General features: G+C 46.1%; 1 protein-coding gene across 12 annotated transcripts; it reads left to right on the top strand.

Annotated features, from left to right (window-relative positions):
* The first annotated feature begins 1,215 nt into the window (after window positions 1-1,215).
* LOC119621191 (endogenous retrovirus group K member 7 Env polyprotein-like) lies at window positions 1,216-16,931 on the top strand. Of its 12 annotated transcripts, XM_073015067.1 has the most exons (4): window positions 1,446-6,320; window positions 7,599-7,675; window positions 13,400-13,712; window positions 14,706-16,931. In XM_073015067.1, the coding sequence occupies exons 3-4, from the start codon at window positions 13,452-13,454 to the stop codon at window positions 15,588-15,590; spliced, it is 1,146 nt and encodes a 381-aa protein (XP_072871168.1). In that variant the 5' UTR covers window positions 1,446-6,320; window positions 7,599-7,675; window positions 13,400-13,451; the 3' UTR covers window positions 15,591-16,931. The 12 variants fall into 12 exon arrangements, with proteins under 12 accessions (XP_072871166.1, XP_072871165.1, XP_037845888.2 ...); XM_073015065.1 differs by adding an exon at window positions 1,216-1,323 and having other exon boundaries at window positions 6,194-13,712; XM_073015064.1 differs by adding an exon at window positions 1,222-1,343 and having other exon boundaries at window positions 6,194-13,712.
* The last annotated feature ends 348 nt before the right edge of the window (window positions 16,932-17,279 follow it).

Raw genomic sequence — 17,279 nt, 5'->3', positions numbered from 1 at the left:
TAGCCGGGAATGGTGGTATGCACCTGTAGTCCCAGCTACTTGGGAGGCTGAGGCAGGAGAATCGCTTGAACCCAGGAGGCGGGGGTTGCACTGAAATTGCCATTGACTCCAGCCTGGGTGACAGAGGGAGACTTCGTCTCAAAAAAAAAAAAAAAAGTTAACCCATTTCAGTCGGGTGCGGTGGCTCACACCTCTAATCCTAGTACTTCGGGAGGCCGAGGCAGGCGGATACATGGTTCAAGACCACCATGGTACAAAAAACACAAACATTTAGTAGTGTGTGGTGGCACATGCCTATAAACCCAGCTACTCAGAAGGCTGAGGCAGGAGAATGGCATGAACCCAGGAGGGGTAGCTTGCAGTGAGCCGAGATCAAGCCACTGCACTGCAGCCTGGGCAACAGAGTGAGACTCCATCTCAAAAACAAAAACAAACAAAAAAAGTAAATAAATAAATAAAAATAAAAAAAAAGAATCGCTTGAACCCGGGAGGGGGAGGTTGCAGTGAACAGAGATCGAGCCACTGCACTTCAGCCTGGGCGACAGAGCAAGACTCCGTCTCAAACCTCCCCCCCCAAGAAAACAAAAAACAAACACAAACAAAAATCATGATCCACATTAACAACTACAAACAAAACAAAACCAAATCGCCACAAAATCATTTATGGACAAGAACAGAAGCTCTGAGGCTGCCTCCCGGACGATGGACAGTGGTAGCGTTGCTTGTTTTCTGTCTTATGAATGTGACTTATAGTCTAGATTTCCTTTTGTGAACGCTTGTTAGTTGTGAAACTAGCGAAGCTGCGCCTCCGCGTTTACGGCAGTGCCGGCTCCGGAGTCTGAGCCCCGGGTTCGAGCTCAGCCCCGCCGCGACCTCGGGAGTGACCCTGGCCGAAGCCCGGTCCCCTCTGAGCCTCAGTTGCCCGGTCTGGGAGCCGGGAATGACAGCTCGCCCCACCCTCGCCCCGCCCCGCGGGCCCTGGGACTGGTTCGCGCGAGGTCCCCCTCCCCAGGAGGGACCGGGCCTCCCCCCGCCAGCCAGGCCCCAACCCGGAAATGCAGCTGGGGCGGAGGCGGGGCCCACTCAGGCCGAGGCGGAGCGAGGATGGGTGCGGCCAATGGGCGCGGGCGGCGTCTGCGGTGCGACGGAAGTCCTGCTTGGCGTCGCTCGGGGAGGGGGCGTTGCGCAGGCGGGGGGCCGTCGCGCGGGGGCGGGGCGTCACGGCCATTGCTGGGGCTCCGCTTCGGGGAGGAGGACGCTGAGGAGGCGCCAAGACGCGCAGCGCTGTGGGAGAGGCGCCCGCGCCGACCCGCGGGGCCCATGGTCAGGACCACCAGTCAGTTGTGAGCGCGCTGCGGCGGACTGGGCGCGCCGGCTTGTAACCCCGCCGGGTGCGGCGGCCGCCCGGTCCGGCGAGGCGGGGCGGCCCGGGGTCCCCAGGGCCGGGTGCCGCCTCACCTGTAGCCGGGCGGCCGGGCGGCCGGGCGGGGGATGGCGGGCGCCGGCCGAGGGCGCTGCTAGACTGCGGCGGGGAGTCCGGGCCTGGGTTGCGGCGGGCGCCGCCTGGCCGGGGGCGCTGACAGAGGCGCGGAGGGCGGGGGAGGCCGGGAGGTGTCACCCGGTCCAGCGGGTGAAAGTACCTGGAAAGTTTGTTTTCGGCTCGGCGCAGCCTGGAGTCGAGCTTGCAGGGTTACCTTTTGGTTCTGTCTGTAGAGGAACCGCCCTGGGCTTCCACCTGGAACGGGGTCCCTGGCGTCTTCGCCGGCGAGAGAAGCAGAAGGTGCAAGTTCTTGCTCGAAACACCTGACGCGCCTGGGCCCCCGTTTCCAGATTCTCGATGACAGTGGTCGGGTAAATTCTCCTTTCACGGCCTGGCCAAGGGGCATTTGGGTGCTTTTCCTGCCCGTGGCTGTGCTCAGCGTTGTGGGAAGCCCCTGGGAGGCCGAATGTGCAGGATCACCGAGGGGAAAGTGAGCTTGACAGGTAGGAGGGATTTTACGGGAAGGACCGAAACAAACCACTTGTTGGGTGAAATGTTTTGCTAAAAAGTATCCCTGGTGTTTATTTTCTCTTTGTTGCTAAAAGTATCCCTGGTGTTTTTATATTTTCTATACGGTAAGTTCTACAGTCTGGGGAAGACGGTATGCGATGTGCAGTGGGTGACGGAAGAACATCTACATAGCTTGCAAAATTTGATTTAAAAGGCAAATATTTTAAATGAAGGAAAACCAAAGAAATTTACATGATCCCTTATCTTTCAGGATGCGGCTTTTATTTTATTTCATTTATTTATTTATTTATTTATTTATTTATTTATTTGATGGAGTCTGGCTCCCGTCGTGCAGGCTGGAGTGCAGTGACGCGATCTCGGTCACTGCAACCTCCACCTCCCGGGTTCAAGTGATTCTCCTTCCTCAGCCGTCCGAGTAGCTGGGATTAAAGGCGTGTGCCACCATGCCTGGCTAATTTTTGTATTTTTAGTAGAGGCAGGGGAAGGTATGGGCCTTCTGAGAAAATGCAGAGTGACACTGAATTTTGTAACGATGTCAGGAGGCTCTTGAACCTTCTGCAGCTCACTCATGGACTTTGTAGAGATGCGTGATAATCCAAAGTGTTAAGGAAGAGGGTTCAGTTGAGAAAAATGTTGGAGGGTGAAAGGGATGCCTTTCGCTATTTCGCATATGTGGCTGTACTCCAAAGTGCCCTGACTAACATGCAAAAACATCAATTAGGCGGCTTGCTGAGGCTCAGCGGAGGCTGGGGCCGAGAGTCATGTGGAAGTCTGTGAGGTTAACCTGCACCCAGTGACAGTCATGGCGAAGTTTGTGAGGTTAACTCGCACCCAGTAACGCTGTTGCAATGCAAGGTGTATATTTGGTGTCATCCACGAGAAGAGGAAAGAGCAAATTTTCTCACGGCCTTGGCAGTTCCACATGATGGACGTTTAGTATCTGTAGTTTTCTTCGCATAAGGCAGCTATTTTGCACAAAAAGACTGGAATCCAGTGAGCAAGAATGATAGAATACAGGATAGATTTCCACATGAGGAAGTGTCAGGAACGAGGCTTTTGCATCTCTGTCAGCTGGATTTCCACATGTGTACATATGTGAGAATATGCCGTGTTTCCTGTCCATAATGATGGAGGCGGCCCTAATATTGTATTTTCATCTGAGGACAGATAGACCTTCAGGGTTCGGGTGGGTTTGCATCTGGACTTTAGGGTGGCCCTGTAGGCCCTGTGTGAGAAGCCCCTGCCCGGTGAACTTTCCCACGTGTGTACGCGTGGACAGCCAACAGAGGGAGCAGTGTGAGCGTGAAGGCAGACAGTGGCCTGGCCCAGTCTGATGCTAAGTGGGCCAGAGGCAGTGAGTACCATTTCTTGAGCTGACTACTTAAAACAGGTGCTTCCCTAGGTACTTTCACACCTCATTGCAAGGTAGGCGTTGTTCCCATTTTACAGGTGCAGAAGCTGAGCTGCAGAGACATTAAGTACCTGCCTCATAAGTGGTAGAAACTCCAGTGTCACCCTGCCCCTCATGTTCAGAGCCCCCGAGGGAGGGTCTGCCGGGCAGCTCAGCCCAGCACTCTGTGTAAGGAAGTCTTCAGTGCCGCTGTCCAGGATGTCTTCCCGGGGGTTGGGCCTGAACGTCTTGACCATGCCGTGCTGGAGGCAGGAGGGGTGTCTTCATGTGGATGAACTGTACATATTTCTTTGGCAGATGGCTGAGCTCTGTGACCCCGGGGCCTGTTTCAGCCTCCTGCTGTCAGAAAGCAGCTGTTTGGAAAGAGGCTGTGATTCAGCCTTGTTTGAGGGCCGATACTCTGAATGGGTGAGGCTTGGAATCCTCCCTTTGGAACAAAGAAACATGTAATGATTTTGCTCAAGGTAGAATTGGGGGACTAGGCAGAGTGGGCTCCTGCCCTCCCTAGCGTGGTTCTGTCTTTTGCAAAGGTGGCTGCGTCCTTAGGGGAAGGTAAGGGGAGAAGCAGAGAGCATGGAGAGCAGTGGCTTTTGATTTCTGTCTCTCCCAGTTGGGCCGGACTCTGGACGTGAGGCTGAGGGAGTGCATGGCTCCTTCAGAGCGTGGGCTCAGATGCTCGGAGTGCTTCCGACTGCTTTTCCGTTGGTAACTCACGTGTTCTTCATGCAGGCTGGCATTTTTCTTTCATGGGTTTTTTTTCACTAGTCAGAATTATAGTCTTCTGATTGTATGTACATAGCTGGTTATTATCAGATACATAAGTTTTTTTTTTTTTTTTGAGACGGAGTCTTGCTCTGTCGCCCAGGCTGGAGTGCAGTGGCCGGATCTCAGCTCACTGCAAGCTCCTCCTTCCAGGTTCACGCCATTCTCCTGCCTCAGCCTCCCATATAACTGGGACTACAGGCGCCCGCCACCTCGCCCGGCTAGTTTTTTGTATTTTTAGTAGAGACAGGGTTTCACCGGGTTAGCCAGGATGGTCTCGATCTCCTGACCTCGTGATCCGCCCGTCTCGGCCTCCCAAAGTGCTGGGATTACAGGCTTGAGCCACCGCGCCCGGCCAGATACATAATTTTAAAATGTGCATCTAAATATAGATTTTATTGGTGAATGCATTGTGTTCTCATTCCATAAAAAGTCTTTTTTTTTTTTGAGACGGAGTCTTGCTCTGCCCAGGCTGGAGTGCTGTGGCACGATCTCAGCTCACAGCAAGCTCCACCTCCTGGGTTCACGCCATTCTCCTGCCTCAGCCTCCCAAATAGCTGGGACTACAGGCGCCCGCCGCCACGCCCAGCTAATTTTTTGCATTTTTAGTAGAGACGGGGTTTCACCTTGTTAGCCAGGATGGTCTCGATCTCCTGACCTCATGATGCACCCGCCTCGGCCTCCCAAAGTGCTGGGATTTCAGGTGTGAGCCACTGCGCCTGACCCTCCATAAAAAGTCTTAAGCACCAAATTATGCTTAGAAAAAAAATCCTTGTCTCTATAAAAAATACAAAAATTAACCGTGCGGTAATGGCACGTGCCTGTAATCACAGTTACTCAGGAGGCTGAGGTACGAGAATTGCTTGAACCTGGGAGACGGAAGTTGCGGTGAGCGGCGATGGCACCACTGCACTCTAGCCTGGCCAACAGAGTGAGAGTCCGTCTAAAAAAAAAAAAAAAAAAAAAAAAAAAAGAAAATCTTAGCAGGCTTTCCTGTGCAGATGTTGCTGGTGCTGAGCTTTGTGTCTGGGGCAAAAAAGGTGAGGGCGGGCCCCGGTTGGTTTAGGAGAAGTGGTTATGAACAGAATGGGCCCCATGCTCCCGGCCTGAGGAAATTCTTTCGTGAAAAAGATTGCTTCTGCAGCTTGGAGGAGGATGGTCCACCTGATGCTCCTGTCCCTCTCTCAGCCCCAGGGGCAGAAGGGAAACAGTCAGCAGCAGCACGGCCATTGCAGATGGTGCCCAAGGCTGGAGAGTAGTTAGTGTCTGAGCAGGAGGGGGTGGCCGGCCTTTGTGGGGCTGCTTCAGAGAGCTGGGCAGAGTCTGGGCCCCAACGTGGACTAGCAGGGGAGGAGCTCTCCTGGCTGGGGTGGCCACTCAGGGAGGTCTGGGTTGCCTGAGCAGGGAATCGGCCTCCTGTGGAGGAGGTTTCCGAGCAGGAGGTGCTCTTCGTGTGGGCCTGGAGGACCTCCAGGCGGCCTGCACTCACCTGATACAGCTGGCTTCTGCTGGGAGGCTGGGTTTGCAGCCAAACTCTGAGACCTTTTGGACAAAACATGCCAAAGAAGTTGGTAGTGATAAGAAATTCATACTAAACTTGTTCTACTAGGGCTTTTTTCGTTTCAAGTATATGATTTCTCTTCGGTAGCTCTCTATTTTTCAAATTAATGTTGAGCATCGAGTCAGAGTCAGGTTTTGAATGACACAGGATGTTTTCAGATCCTGTAAGTTTACTTGAAGCTATGAAAATAGCCTCCTAACAAAATTATTTAAAGCGTAAACTATTTTGGAATACTTTTAGATATGTAGAAAAATTACAGACAACACAGAATTTCCATAATATACCCCAGCCAGCTTCCCCTAATTCTATCACATTACCATGATTCCTCTGTCAAAACTGAGGTGTTCACACTGGCACCACACTACTCACTGAGCGACGAACTTGTTTTGGATTTTGTCAGTTTTCCCCCATGTCCTTCCTGTCTCAGGACCACTATTTTTTGTTTTAGAGATGAGGTCTCGCTCTGTCATCGAGACTGGAGTGCAGTGGTGGGATCATAGCTCACTGTGGTCTCCAACTCCTGGGCTCAAGCGACCCTCCCGCCACCGCAGCCTCCTGAGCAGCTGGGACTACAGGTACATGCCACTGTGTCTGAGGAAGCACGTAGGCCTGCTTTGCTCTTTGCTACTTGCAGTTTTTGTGTTATAGACTGTAGGACACTCGTGGTGATTTAATTTCGGAAGGGACCTTCTTGCTCACCTAGTTGGATCCTTCCAGTTTCTAGATGAAGACACTTGGGACCTGGAGGCCCTCTGACTTTTGGGTCAGAGCTGGCATGGAGTCCAGGCACCTGCTCCTCTGACCACTTTCTGCAGGCATGGATGCTCCTGGGACACTGCAGGGACAGAGCTGTCCCCAGCAATGCAGATTGACAGGGCTGGTTTCCAGTTGGGTGGGGCCGCATCCCTCCCGGGGATGTGAGGCAGGTTTGAGATGAGTCTGCTCCCCTTCTGTCTGCTGCCTCTTTCTTTTTCTTTCTTTTTCTTTCTTTTTTTATTTTTTTTTGAGACGGAGTCTCGCTCTGTAGCCCAGGTTGGAGTGCAGTGGCGCGATCTCGGCTCACTGCAACCTCTGCCTCCTGGGTTCAAGCGGTTCACCTGCATCAGCCTCCGGAGTAACTGGGATTGTGGGGAAAAGAAAGAGAGATCAGGCTGTTACTGTGTCTATATAGAAAGAAGTAGACATAAGAGACTCCATTTTGTTCTGTATTTGAGATGCTGTTCATCTGTGACCCTACCCCCAACCTTGTCCTTGCAAGAGACATGTGCTGCGGTGACTCAAGGTTGAATGGATTTTGGGCTGTGCAGGATGTGTCTTTGTTAAACAAGTGCCTGAAGGCAGCTTGCTGGTTAAAAGTCATCACCATTCTCTTAATTTCAACTACCCAGGGACACGTACATGGCCAAAGGACCTCTGCCTAGGAAAGCTAGGTATTGTCCAAGGTTTCTCCCCATGTGACAGACTGAAACAATAATGCTAAAAGGTTTATGGAGATGTTTGCAAATGCATCTCAAGGCACAGCATTTTCCTTTAAACTTATTCATGTCACAGAGATTTTTGTTCATATGTCCATTTCCTCCCTACAGTGATCCTATTGTCCTGCCACTCCCTTATCTTTAAGATGGTAAAGATAATTATCAATAAATACTAAGGGAACTCAGAGACCGGTGCCACGTGGGTCCTCTGTAAGCTGAGCGCCGGTCCCCTGGGCCCACTTTCTCTTTCTCTATACTTTGTCTCTGTGTCTTATTTCTTTTCTCAAGTCTCTCGTTCCACCTAACGAGAAACACCCACAGGTGTGGAGGGGCAGGCCACCCCTTCATCTGGTGCCCAACGTGGGGCTTTTCTCTAAGGTGAAGGTACGCTGGAGCGTGGTCATTGAGGACAAGTCGACGAGAGACTCCCGAGTACGTCTACAGTCAGCCTTGCGGTAAGCTTGTGCGCTCGGAAGAACCTAGGGTAAGAATGGGGCAAACTAAGAGTAAATATGCCTCTTATCGCAGCTTTATTAAAATTCTCTTAAAAAGAGGGGGAGTTAAAGTCTCTACCAAAAATCTAATTACGCTATTTCAAACAATAGAGCAGTTTTGTCCATGGTTTCCAAAACAGGGAACTTTAGATCTAAAAGATTGGGAAAAAATTGGCAAAGAATTAAAACAAGCAAGTAGGGAAGGTAAAAAACATTCCGCTCACAGTATGGAATGATTGGGTCATTATTAAAGTAGCTTTAGAACCATTTCAAACAGAAGAAGGTAGCGTTCCAATTTCTGATGTCCCTAAAAGCTGTGCAGTAGATTGTGAAAAAGAGGCAGGGATAGAATCCCGGAAAGAAAAAGAAAGTTCACATTGTAAATGTGTATCAGAGCCGGTAATGGCTCAGTCAACGCAAAATGTTGACAATAATCAATTACAGGAGGTAGTATATCTTGAAACGTTAAAATTAGAAGAAAAAGATCCAGAATTAGCAGAGCCATCAGAGTCTAAACCACGATGGCCAACTCCTCTTCCAGCAGCTCAGATGCCTGTAACTTTACAACCTCAAATGCAGGTTAAACAAGTACTAACTCCAAAAGAAGATCAAATAGGAAAAGATAGAGTCTCTGTCATGGCAATGCCAATCCACATACAGTGTCCACAATATCAGCCGGTAGAAAATAAGACCCAGCTGCCAGTAGCCTATCAATACTGGCCGCCAGCTGAACTGCAGTATCGGCAGCCCCCAGAAAATCCGTATGGATAGCCAGGAACATTTCCAGCGCCACAGGGCAGGGTGCCGTATCAGCCGCCCACCATGAGACTTAATCCTACAGCACCGCCTAGTACACAGGGTAGTGCGTTACATAAAATTATTGATGAGGCAAGAAAACAAGGAGATACGGAGGCGTGGCAATTCCCAGTAATATTAGAAGCAAGACCACCTGGAGAAGGGGCCCAAGAGGGAGAGCTTCCCGTAGCTGAAGCCAGATATAAGTCCTTTTCTATAAAAATGCTGAAAGAAATGAAAGAAGGAGTAAAACAGTATGGACCCAACTCTCCTTACATGAGAACATTATTAGATTCCATTGCTCATGGACATAGACTCATTCCTTATGATTGGGAGATTCTGGCAAAATCCTCACTCTTACCCTCTCAATTTTTATAATTTAAGACTTGGTGGATTGATGGGGCACAAGTACAGGTCTGAAAAAATAGGACTGCCAATTCTCCAATTAACATAGGTGCAGATCAACTATTAGGAATAGGTCAAAATTGGAGCACTGTTGACCAACAAGTAATAATGCCAAATGAGGCCATTGAGCAAATCAGGGCTATCTGCCTTAGGGCCTGGGAGAAAATCCAAGACCCAGGAACCGCCTGCCCTTCCTTTAATACAATAAGACAAGGCTCTAAAGAGCCCTACCCTGATTTTGTAGCAAGACTTCAAGATGCTGCTCAAAAGTCAGTTACCGATGAAAATGCCCGTAAGGTCATAGTGGAGTTGATGGCATATGAAAACGCCAATCCTGATTGTCAATCAGCCATTAAGCCATTAAAAGGAAGGGTTCCCGCAGGATCAGATGTAATCTCAGAGTACGTTAAAGCCTGCGATGGAATTGGAGGAGCTATGCATAAAGCTATGCTTATGGCTCAAGCAATCACAGGAGTTGCTTTAGGAGGACAAGTTAGAACATTTGGGGGAAGATGTTATAATTGTGGTCAAATTGGTCATTTAAAAAAGAATTGGCTAGTCTCAAACGAAATGTAACTACTCAAGCTACTACAACAACAGATAAAGAGCCACCTGGCCTATGTCCAAGATGTAAAAAGGGAAAACATTGGGGTGATCAGTGTCATTCTAAATTTGATAAAAATGGGCAACCACTGTTGGGAAACGAGAGGAGGGGCCAGCCTCAGGCCCCGCAACAAACTGGGGCATTCCAAATTCAGCCCTTTGTTCCTCAGGGTTTTCAGGAACAACAACCCCCACTGCCACAAGTGTCTCAGGGAATAAGCCAGTTATCACAATACAGCAATTATCCCCCGCCACAAACGGCAGCGCAGCAGTAGATTTATGCACCATACAAGCAGTCTCTCTGCTTCCAGGAGAGCCTCCACGAAAAATTCCCACAGGGGTATACGGTCCATTGCCTGAGGGGACTGTAGGACTAATCTTAGGAAGATCAAGTTTAAATCTAAAAGGAGTTCAAATTCATACTGGTGTGGTTGATTCAGACTATAAAGGCGAAATTCAGTTGGTTATTAGCTCCTCAATTCCTTGGAGTGCCAGTCCAGGAGACAGGATTGCTCAATTATTACTCCTACCTTATATTAAAGTTGGAAACAGTGAGATAAAAAGAACAGGAAGGTTCGGAAGCACTGATCCGACAGGAAAGGTTGCATATTGGGCAAGTCTGGTCTCTGAGAGCAGACCTGTGTGTAAGGCCATTATTCAAGGAAAACAGTTTGAAAGGTTGGTAGACACTGGAGCAGATATCTCTGTCATTGCTTTAAATCAGTGGCCAAAAATTTGGCCTAAACAAAAGGCTGTTACAAGACTTGTCGGCGTAGGCACAGCTTCAGAAGTGTATGAAAGTACAATGATTTTACATTGTTTAGGACCAGATAATCAAGAAAGTACTGTTCAGCCAATGATTACTTCAATTCCTGTTAATCTATGGGGTCGAGATTTATTACAGCAATGGGGTGCGGAAATCATTATGCCTGCTCCATTATACAACCCCACGAGTCAAAAAATCATGACTAAGATGGGATATATACCAGGAAAGGGATTAGGAAAAAACAAAAATGGCATTAAAGTCCCAATTGAGACTAAGAAAAATCAAGAAAGAAAAGGAATAGGGTATCCTTTTTAGGGGCGGCCGCTGTAGAGCCTCCTAAACCCATTCCATTAACTTAGAAAACAGAAAAACCGGTATGGGTAAATCAGTGGCCGCTACCGAAGCAAAAACTGGAGGTTTTACATTTATTAGCAAAGGAACAATTAGAAAAGGGACACATTGAGCCTTCATTCTCACCCTGGAATTCTCCTGTATTTGTAATCCAAAAAAAATCAGGCAAATGGCATATGTTAATGGACTTAAGAGCCGTAAATGCTGTAATTCGACCCATGGGGCCTCTTCAACCCGGATTTCCCTCTCCGGCCATGATCCCAAAAGACTGGCCTTTAATTATAATTGATCTTAAAGACTGCTTTTTAACCATTCCTCTGGCAGAGCAAGATTGTGAAAAATTTGCTTTTACTATACCAGCCATAAATAATAAAGAACCAGCCACCAGGTTTCAGTGGAAAGTACTACTCAGGGAATGCTTAATAGTCCAACTATTTGTCTAACTTTCGTAGGTCAAGTCCTTCAACCAGTTAGAGACAAATTTTCAGATTGTTGTATCATTCACTATATTGATGATATTTTATGTGCTGCAGAAACAAGAGAAAAATTAATTGACTGTTACACATTTCTGCAAGCAGAGGTTGCCAACGCAGGACTAACAGTAGCATCTGATAAGATCCAAACCTCTGTTCCTTTTCATTATTTAGGGATGCAGATAGAAAATAGAAAAATTAAGCCACAAAAAATAGAAATAAGAAAAGATACATTAAAAACATTAAATAACTTTCAAGAATTGTTAGGCGATATTAATTGGATTCGGCCAACTCTAGGCATTCCTACTTATGCCATGTCAAATTTGTTCTCTATCCTAAGAGGAGATCCAGACTTAAATAGTAAAAGAATATTAACCCCAGAGGCAACAAAAGAAATTAAGTTAGTGGAAGAAAAAATTCAGTCAGCGCAAACAAGTAGAATAGATCCCTTATCCCCACTCCAACTTTTAATTTTTGCTACTGCACATTCTCCAACAGGCATCATTATTCAAAATACTGATCTTGTGGAGTGGTCATTTCTTCCTCACAGTACAATTAAGACTTTTACATTGGGCCGGGCGCGGTGGCTCAAGCCTGTAATCCCAGCACTTTGGGAGGCCGAGACGGGCGGATCACGAGGTCAGGAGATCGAGACCATCCTGGCTAACACGGTGAAACCCCGTCTCTATTAAGAAATACCAAAAAAACTAGCCGGGCGAGGTGGTGGGCGCCTGTAGTCCCAGCTACTCGAGAGGCTGAGGCCCGAGAATGGCGTGAACCCGGGAGGCGGAGCTTGCAGTGAGCTGAGATCCGGCCACTGCACTCTAGCCTGGGCGACAGAGCAAGACTCCGTCTCAAAAAAAAAAAAAAAAAAAAAAAAAAAAGACTTTTACATTGTACTTGGATCAAATAGCTACACTAATTGGTCAGGCAAGATTACGAATAATAAAATTGTGTGGTAATGACCCTGACAAAATAGTTGTTCCTTTAACCAAGGAACAAGTTAGGTAAGCCTTTATCAATTCTGGTGCATGGCAGATTGGCCTTGCTGATTTTGTGGGAGTTATTGATAATCACTACCCAAAAACAAAAATCTTCCTGTTTTTAAAATTGACTACTTGGATTTTACCTAAAATTACCAGACATGAACCTTTAGAAAATGCTCTGACAGTATTTACTGATGGTTCCAGCAATGGAAAAGCGGCTTACACAGGACCAAAAGAGCGAGTAATCAAAACTCAGTATCAATCAGCTCAAAGAGCAGAGTTGGTTGCAGTCATTACAGTGTTACAAGATTTTAATCAACCTGTTAATATTATATCAGATTCTGCATATGTAGTACAGGCTACAAGGGATGTTGAGACAGCTCTAATTAAATATAGCATAAATGATCAGTTAAATCAGCTGTTCAATTTGTTACAACAAACTAAGAAAAAGAAATTTCCCATTTTATATTACTCATATTAGAGCACACACTAATTTACCAGGACCTTTATAGCAAATGAACAAGCTGACTTACTGGTATCCTCTGCATTCTCAAAAGCACAAGAACTTCATGCTTTGACTCATGTAAAAATGCAGCAGGGTTAAAAAACAAATTTGATGTCACATGGAAACAGGCAAAAGATATTGTACAACACTGCACCCAGTGTCAAGTACCACACCTGCCCACTCAAGAGGCAGGAGTTAATCCCAGAGGTCTGTGTCCTAATGCATTATGGCAAATGGATGTTACCCATGTACCTTCATTTGGAAAATTATCATATGTTCATGTAACAGTTGATACTTATTCACATTTCATATGGGCAACCTGCCAGACAGGAGAAAGTACTTCCCATGTTAAAAAACATTTATTATCTTGTTTTGCTGTAATGGGAGTTCCAGAAGAAATTAAAACTGACAATGGACCAGGTTATTATAGTAAAGCTTTCTAAAAATTCTTAAATCAGTGGAATATTACACATACAACAGGAATTCCTTATAATTCCCAAGGACAGGCCATAGTTGAAAGAACTAATAGAACACTCAAAACTCAGTTAGTTAAACAAAAAAAAGGGGGAGACAGTAAGGAGTGTACCACTCCTCAGATGCAGCTTAATCTAGCACTCTATACTTTAAATTTTTTAAACATTTATAGAAATCAGACTACTACTTCTGCAGAACAACATCTTACTGGTAAAAAGAACAGTCCGCATGAAGGAAAACTGATTTGGTGGAAAGACAACAAAAATAAGACATGGGAAATAGAGAAGGTGATAACCTGGGGAAGAGGTTTTGCTTGTGTTTCACCAGGAGAAAATCAGCTTCCTGTTTGGATACCCACTAAACATTTTGAAGTTCTACAATGAACCCATCGGAGATGCAAAGAAAAGCGCCTCCACGGAGACGGAAACACCGCAATCGAGCACCATTGACTCGCATGATGAACCAAGTGATGATATCAGAAGAACAGATGAAGTCACCACGCACCAAGAAGGCGGAGCTGCCGACCTGGGCACAGTTAAAGAAGCTGACACCGTTAGCTGGAAAAAGCCTAGCTAGCACAAAGGTGACACAAACCCCAGAAAAAATCCTGCTTACAGCTTTAATGATTGTATCAACAGTGGTAAGTCTCCCCATGCCTGCAGGAGCAGCTGCAGCTAATTATACCTACTGGGCCTATGTGCCTTTCCCGCCCTTAATTCAGGCAGTTACATGGATGGATAATCCTATTGAAGTATATGTTAATAATAGTGTGTGGGTACCTGGTCCCACAGATGATCGTTGCCCTGCCAAACCGGAGGAAGAAGGAATGATGATAAATATTTCCACTGGGTATCGTTATCCTCCTATTTGCCTAGGGAGAGCACCAGGATGTTTAATGCCTGCTATTCAAAATTGGTTAGTAGAAGTACCTACTGCCAGTCCCACCAGTAGATTTACTTATCACATGGTAAGTGGAATGTCACTCAAACCACAGGTAAACTATGTACAAGACTTTTCTTATCAAAGATCATTAAAATTGAGGCCAAAAGGGAAACCTTGCCCCAAGGAGATTTCCAAAGAATCAAAAGATTTAGTTTGGGAAGAATGTGTGGCCGATAGTGCAGTGATATTACAAAACAATACATTTGGAACTGTTATAGATTAGGCACCTCGAGGTCAATTCTACCATAATTGCACAGGACAAACTCAATTCTGTCCCAGTGCACTAGTGAGTCCAACTGTTGATAGTGACTTAACGAAAAATTTAGACAAACAGAAGCACAAAAAATTACAGTCTTTCTACCCTTGGATATGGGGAGAAAAGGGAATCTCTACTCCAAGACCAAAAATGATAAGTCCTGTTTTTGGTCCTGAACATCCAGAATTATGGAGACTTACTGTGGCTTCATACCGCCTTAGAATTTGGTCTGGAAATCAAACTATAGAAACAAGAGATTATAAGCCATTTTACTCTATCTACCTAAATTCCAGTCTAACAGTTCCTTTACAAAGTTGTGTAAAGCCCCCTTATATGTTAGTCATAGGAAATATAGTTATTAAACCAGACTCCCAAACTATAACTTGTGAAAATTGCAGATTGTTTACTTGCATTGATTCGACTTTTGATTGGCAGCACCGTATTCTGCTAGTGAGAGCAAGAGAAGGCGTGTGGATCCCTGTGTCCATGGACCGACCATGGGAGGCCTCACCATCCATCCATATTTTGACTGAAGTATTAAAAGGTGTTTTAAATAGATCCAAAAGATTCATTTTTACTTTAATTGCAGTGATTATGGGATTAATTGCAGTCACAGCTACAGCCACTGTGGCAGTAGTTGCATTGCACTCTTCTGTTCAGACAGTAAGCTTTGTTGACAATTGGCAAAAGAATTCCACAAGGTTGTGGAATTCACAATCTGGTGTCGATCAAAAATTGGCAAATCAAATTAATGATCTTAGACAAACTGTCATTTGGATGGGAGATAGACTCATGAGCTTGGAACATCATTTCCAGTTACAGTGTGACTGGAATACGTCGGATTTTTGTATTATACCCCAAGTTTACAATGAGTCTAAACATCACTGGGACATGGTTAGACACCATCTACAGGGAAGAGAAGATAATCTCACTTTAGACATTTCTAAATTAAAAGAACAAATTTTTGAAGCCTCTCAAAGTCACTTAAATATTGTGCCTGGAGCTGAGGCGTTAGATCAAGTGGCAAAAAATCTTTATGGATTAAACTCCACGACTTGGATTAAGTCTGTTGGGAACTCTACTGCAGTAAATTTTAGAATTATGTGTCTCTGTTTAATCGGCTTGTTTTTAGTGTGCCGGACCAGTCGAAGAATCCTGCGTCAGAATCGAGAGAACGAACAAGCCTTCATCGCCATGGCACATTTATATAGAGGAAAAGGAGGGAGAACGTTGCGGGAAGTCAGGGACCTTGAACGCAGGGACTGGCTGAAGCCACGGCAGAAAAACATAAAATGTGAAGATTTCACGGACATTTATTAGTTCTCCAAAGTTAATACTTTTATAATTTCTTATGTCTGTCTTTACTTTAATCTCTTAAATTCCATCATCTTCTTTGTAAACTGAGGAGGGTGTATGTCACTTCAGGACCCTGTGATGATTGCCTTAAACTGCACAAATTGTTTGTGGAGCATGTGTGTTTGAACAATATGAAATCTGGGCATCTCAAAGAAAGAATAAGATAACAGCAATGTTCAGGGAACAAGAGAGGCAACCTTGAACTGGCTGCCGGTGAGCCAGACGGAACAGAGCCATATTTCTTCTCTTATGCAAATAGGAGAAATATCGCTGAATTCTTTTTCTCAGCAAGGAACATCCCTGAGAAAGAGAATGCACTCTGAGGGTAGGCCTATAAACGACCCCCTTGGAGGAGTGCCGCCTTTTACGGTTGAAGCCGAAGGGATGAAATAAGCCCCGGCCTCCTGTAGCGCTCCCAGGCTTATTAGGACGAGGAAATTCCTACCTAATAAATTTTGGTCAGGCAGGTTGTCTGCTCTCAAACCCTGTTTTCTGATAAGATGTTATCAATGACTATGCATGCCCAAAATTTCATTTTTAATTTTAATTTTAACGCCATCCTGTGATCTCATCCTGCCTCCACTTGCCTTGTGATATTCTATTACTTTGTGAAGTATGTAATCTCGGTGTCATGATGGCAATGGTGGTTTTGTTGGAAAGAAAAGGGGGAAATGTGGGGAAAAGAAAGAAAGATCAGGCTGTTACTGTGTCTATATAGAAAGAAGTAGACATAAGAGACTCCATTTTGTTCTGTATTTGAGATGCTGTTCATCTGTGACCCTACCCCCAACCTTGTCCTTGCAAGAGACATGTGCTGCGGTGACTCAAGGTTGAATGGATTTTGGGCTGTGCAGGATGTGTCTTTGTTAAACAAGTGCCTGAAGGCAGCTTGCTGGTTAAAAGTCATCACCATTCTCTTAATTTCAACTACCCAGGGACACGTACACGGCCAAAGGTGCAGGGACCTCTGCCTAGGAAAGCTAGGTATTGTCCAAGGTTTCTCCCCATGTGACAGACTGAAACAATAATGCTAAAAGGTTTATGGAGATGTTTGCAAATGCATCTCAAGGCACAGCATTTTCCTTTAAACTTATTCATGTCACAGAGATTTTTGTTCATATGTCTTACTGCCCATTTCCTCCCTACAGTGATCCTATTGTCCTGCCACTCCCTTATCTTTAAGATGGTAAAGATAATTATCAATAAATACTAAGGGAGCTCAGAGACCGGTGCCAGCGTGGGTCCTCTGTGGGTCCTCTGTAAGCTGAGCGCCGGTCCCCTGGGCCCACTTTCTCTTTCTCTATACTTTGTCTCTGTGTCTTACTTCTTTTCTCAAGTCTCTCGTTCCACCTAATGAGAAACACCCACAGGTGTGGAGGGGCAGGCCACCCCTTCAGGGATTAAAGGCATGTGCCACCACCCAGGCTAATTTTGTATTTTTAGTAGAGACAGGGTTTCTCCATGTTCGTCAGGCTGGTCTCCAACTCCCGACCTCAGGTCATCCACCCGCCTCAGCCTCCCAAAGTGCTGGGATTATAGGCGTGAGCCACTGTGTCCGGCCTACGAGTAACTTCTTTTTTATTTTTATTTTTTGAGATAGAGTCTCGCTCTGTCACCCAGGCTGGAGTGCCGTGGCTTGATCTAGGCTTACTG

This window comes from Chlorocebus sabaeus, chromosome 5 (assembly GCF_047675955.1).
Source record: "Chlorocebus sabaeus isolate Y175 chromosome 5, mChlSab1.0.hap1, whole genome shotgun sequence".
NCBI lineage: Eukaryota > Metazoa > Chordata > Mammalia > Primates > Cercopithecidae > Chlorocebus > Chlorocebus sabaeus.
Note: the sequence above shows the minus strand (reverse complement) of the source record. Positions and strands in the feature narration are given on the sequence as shown.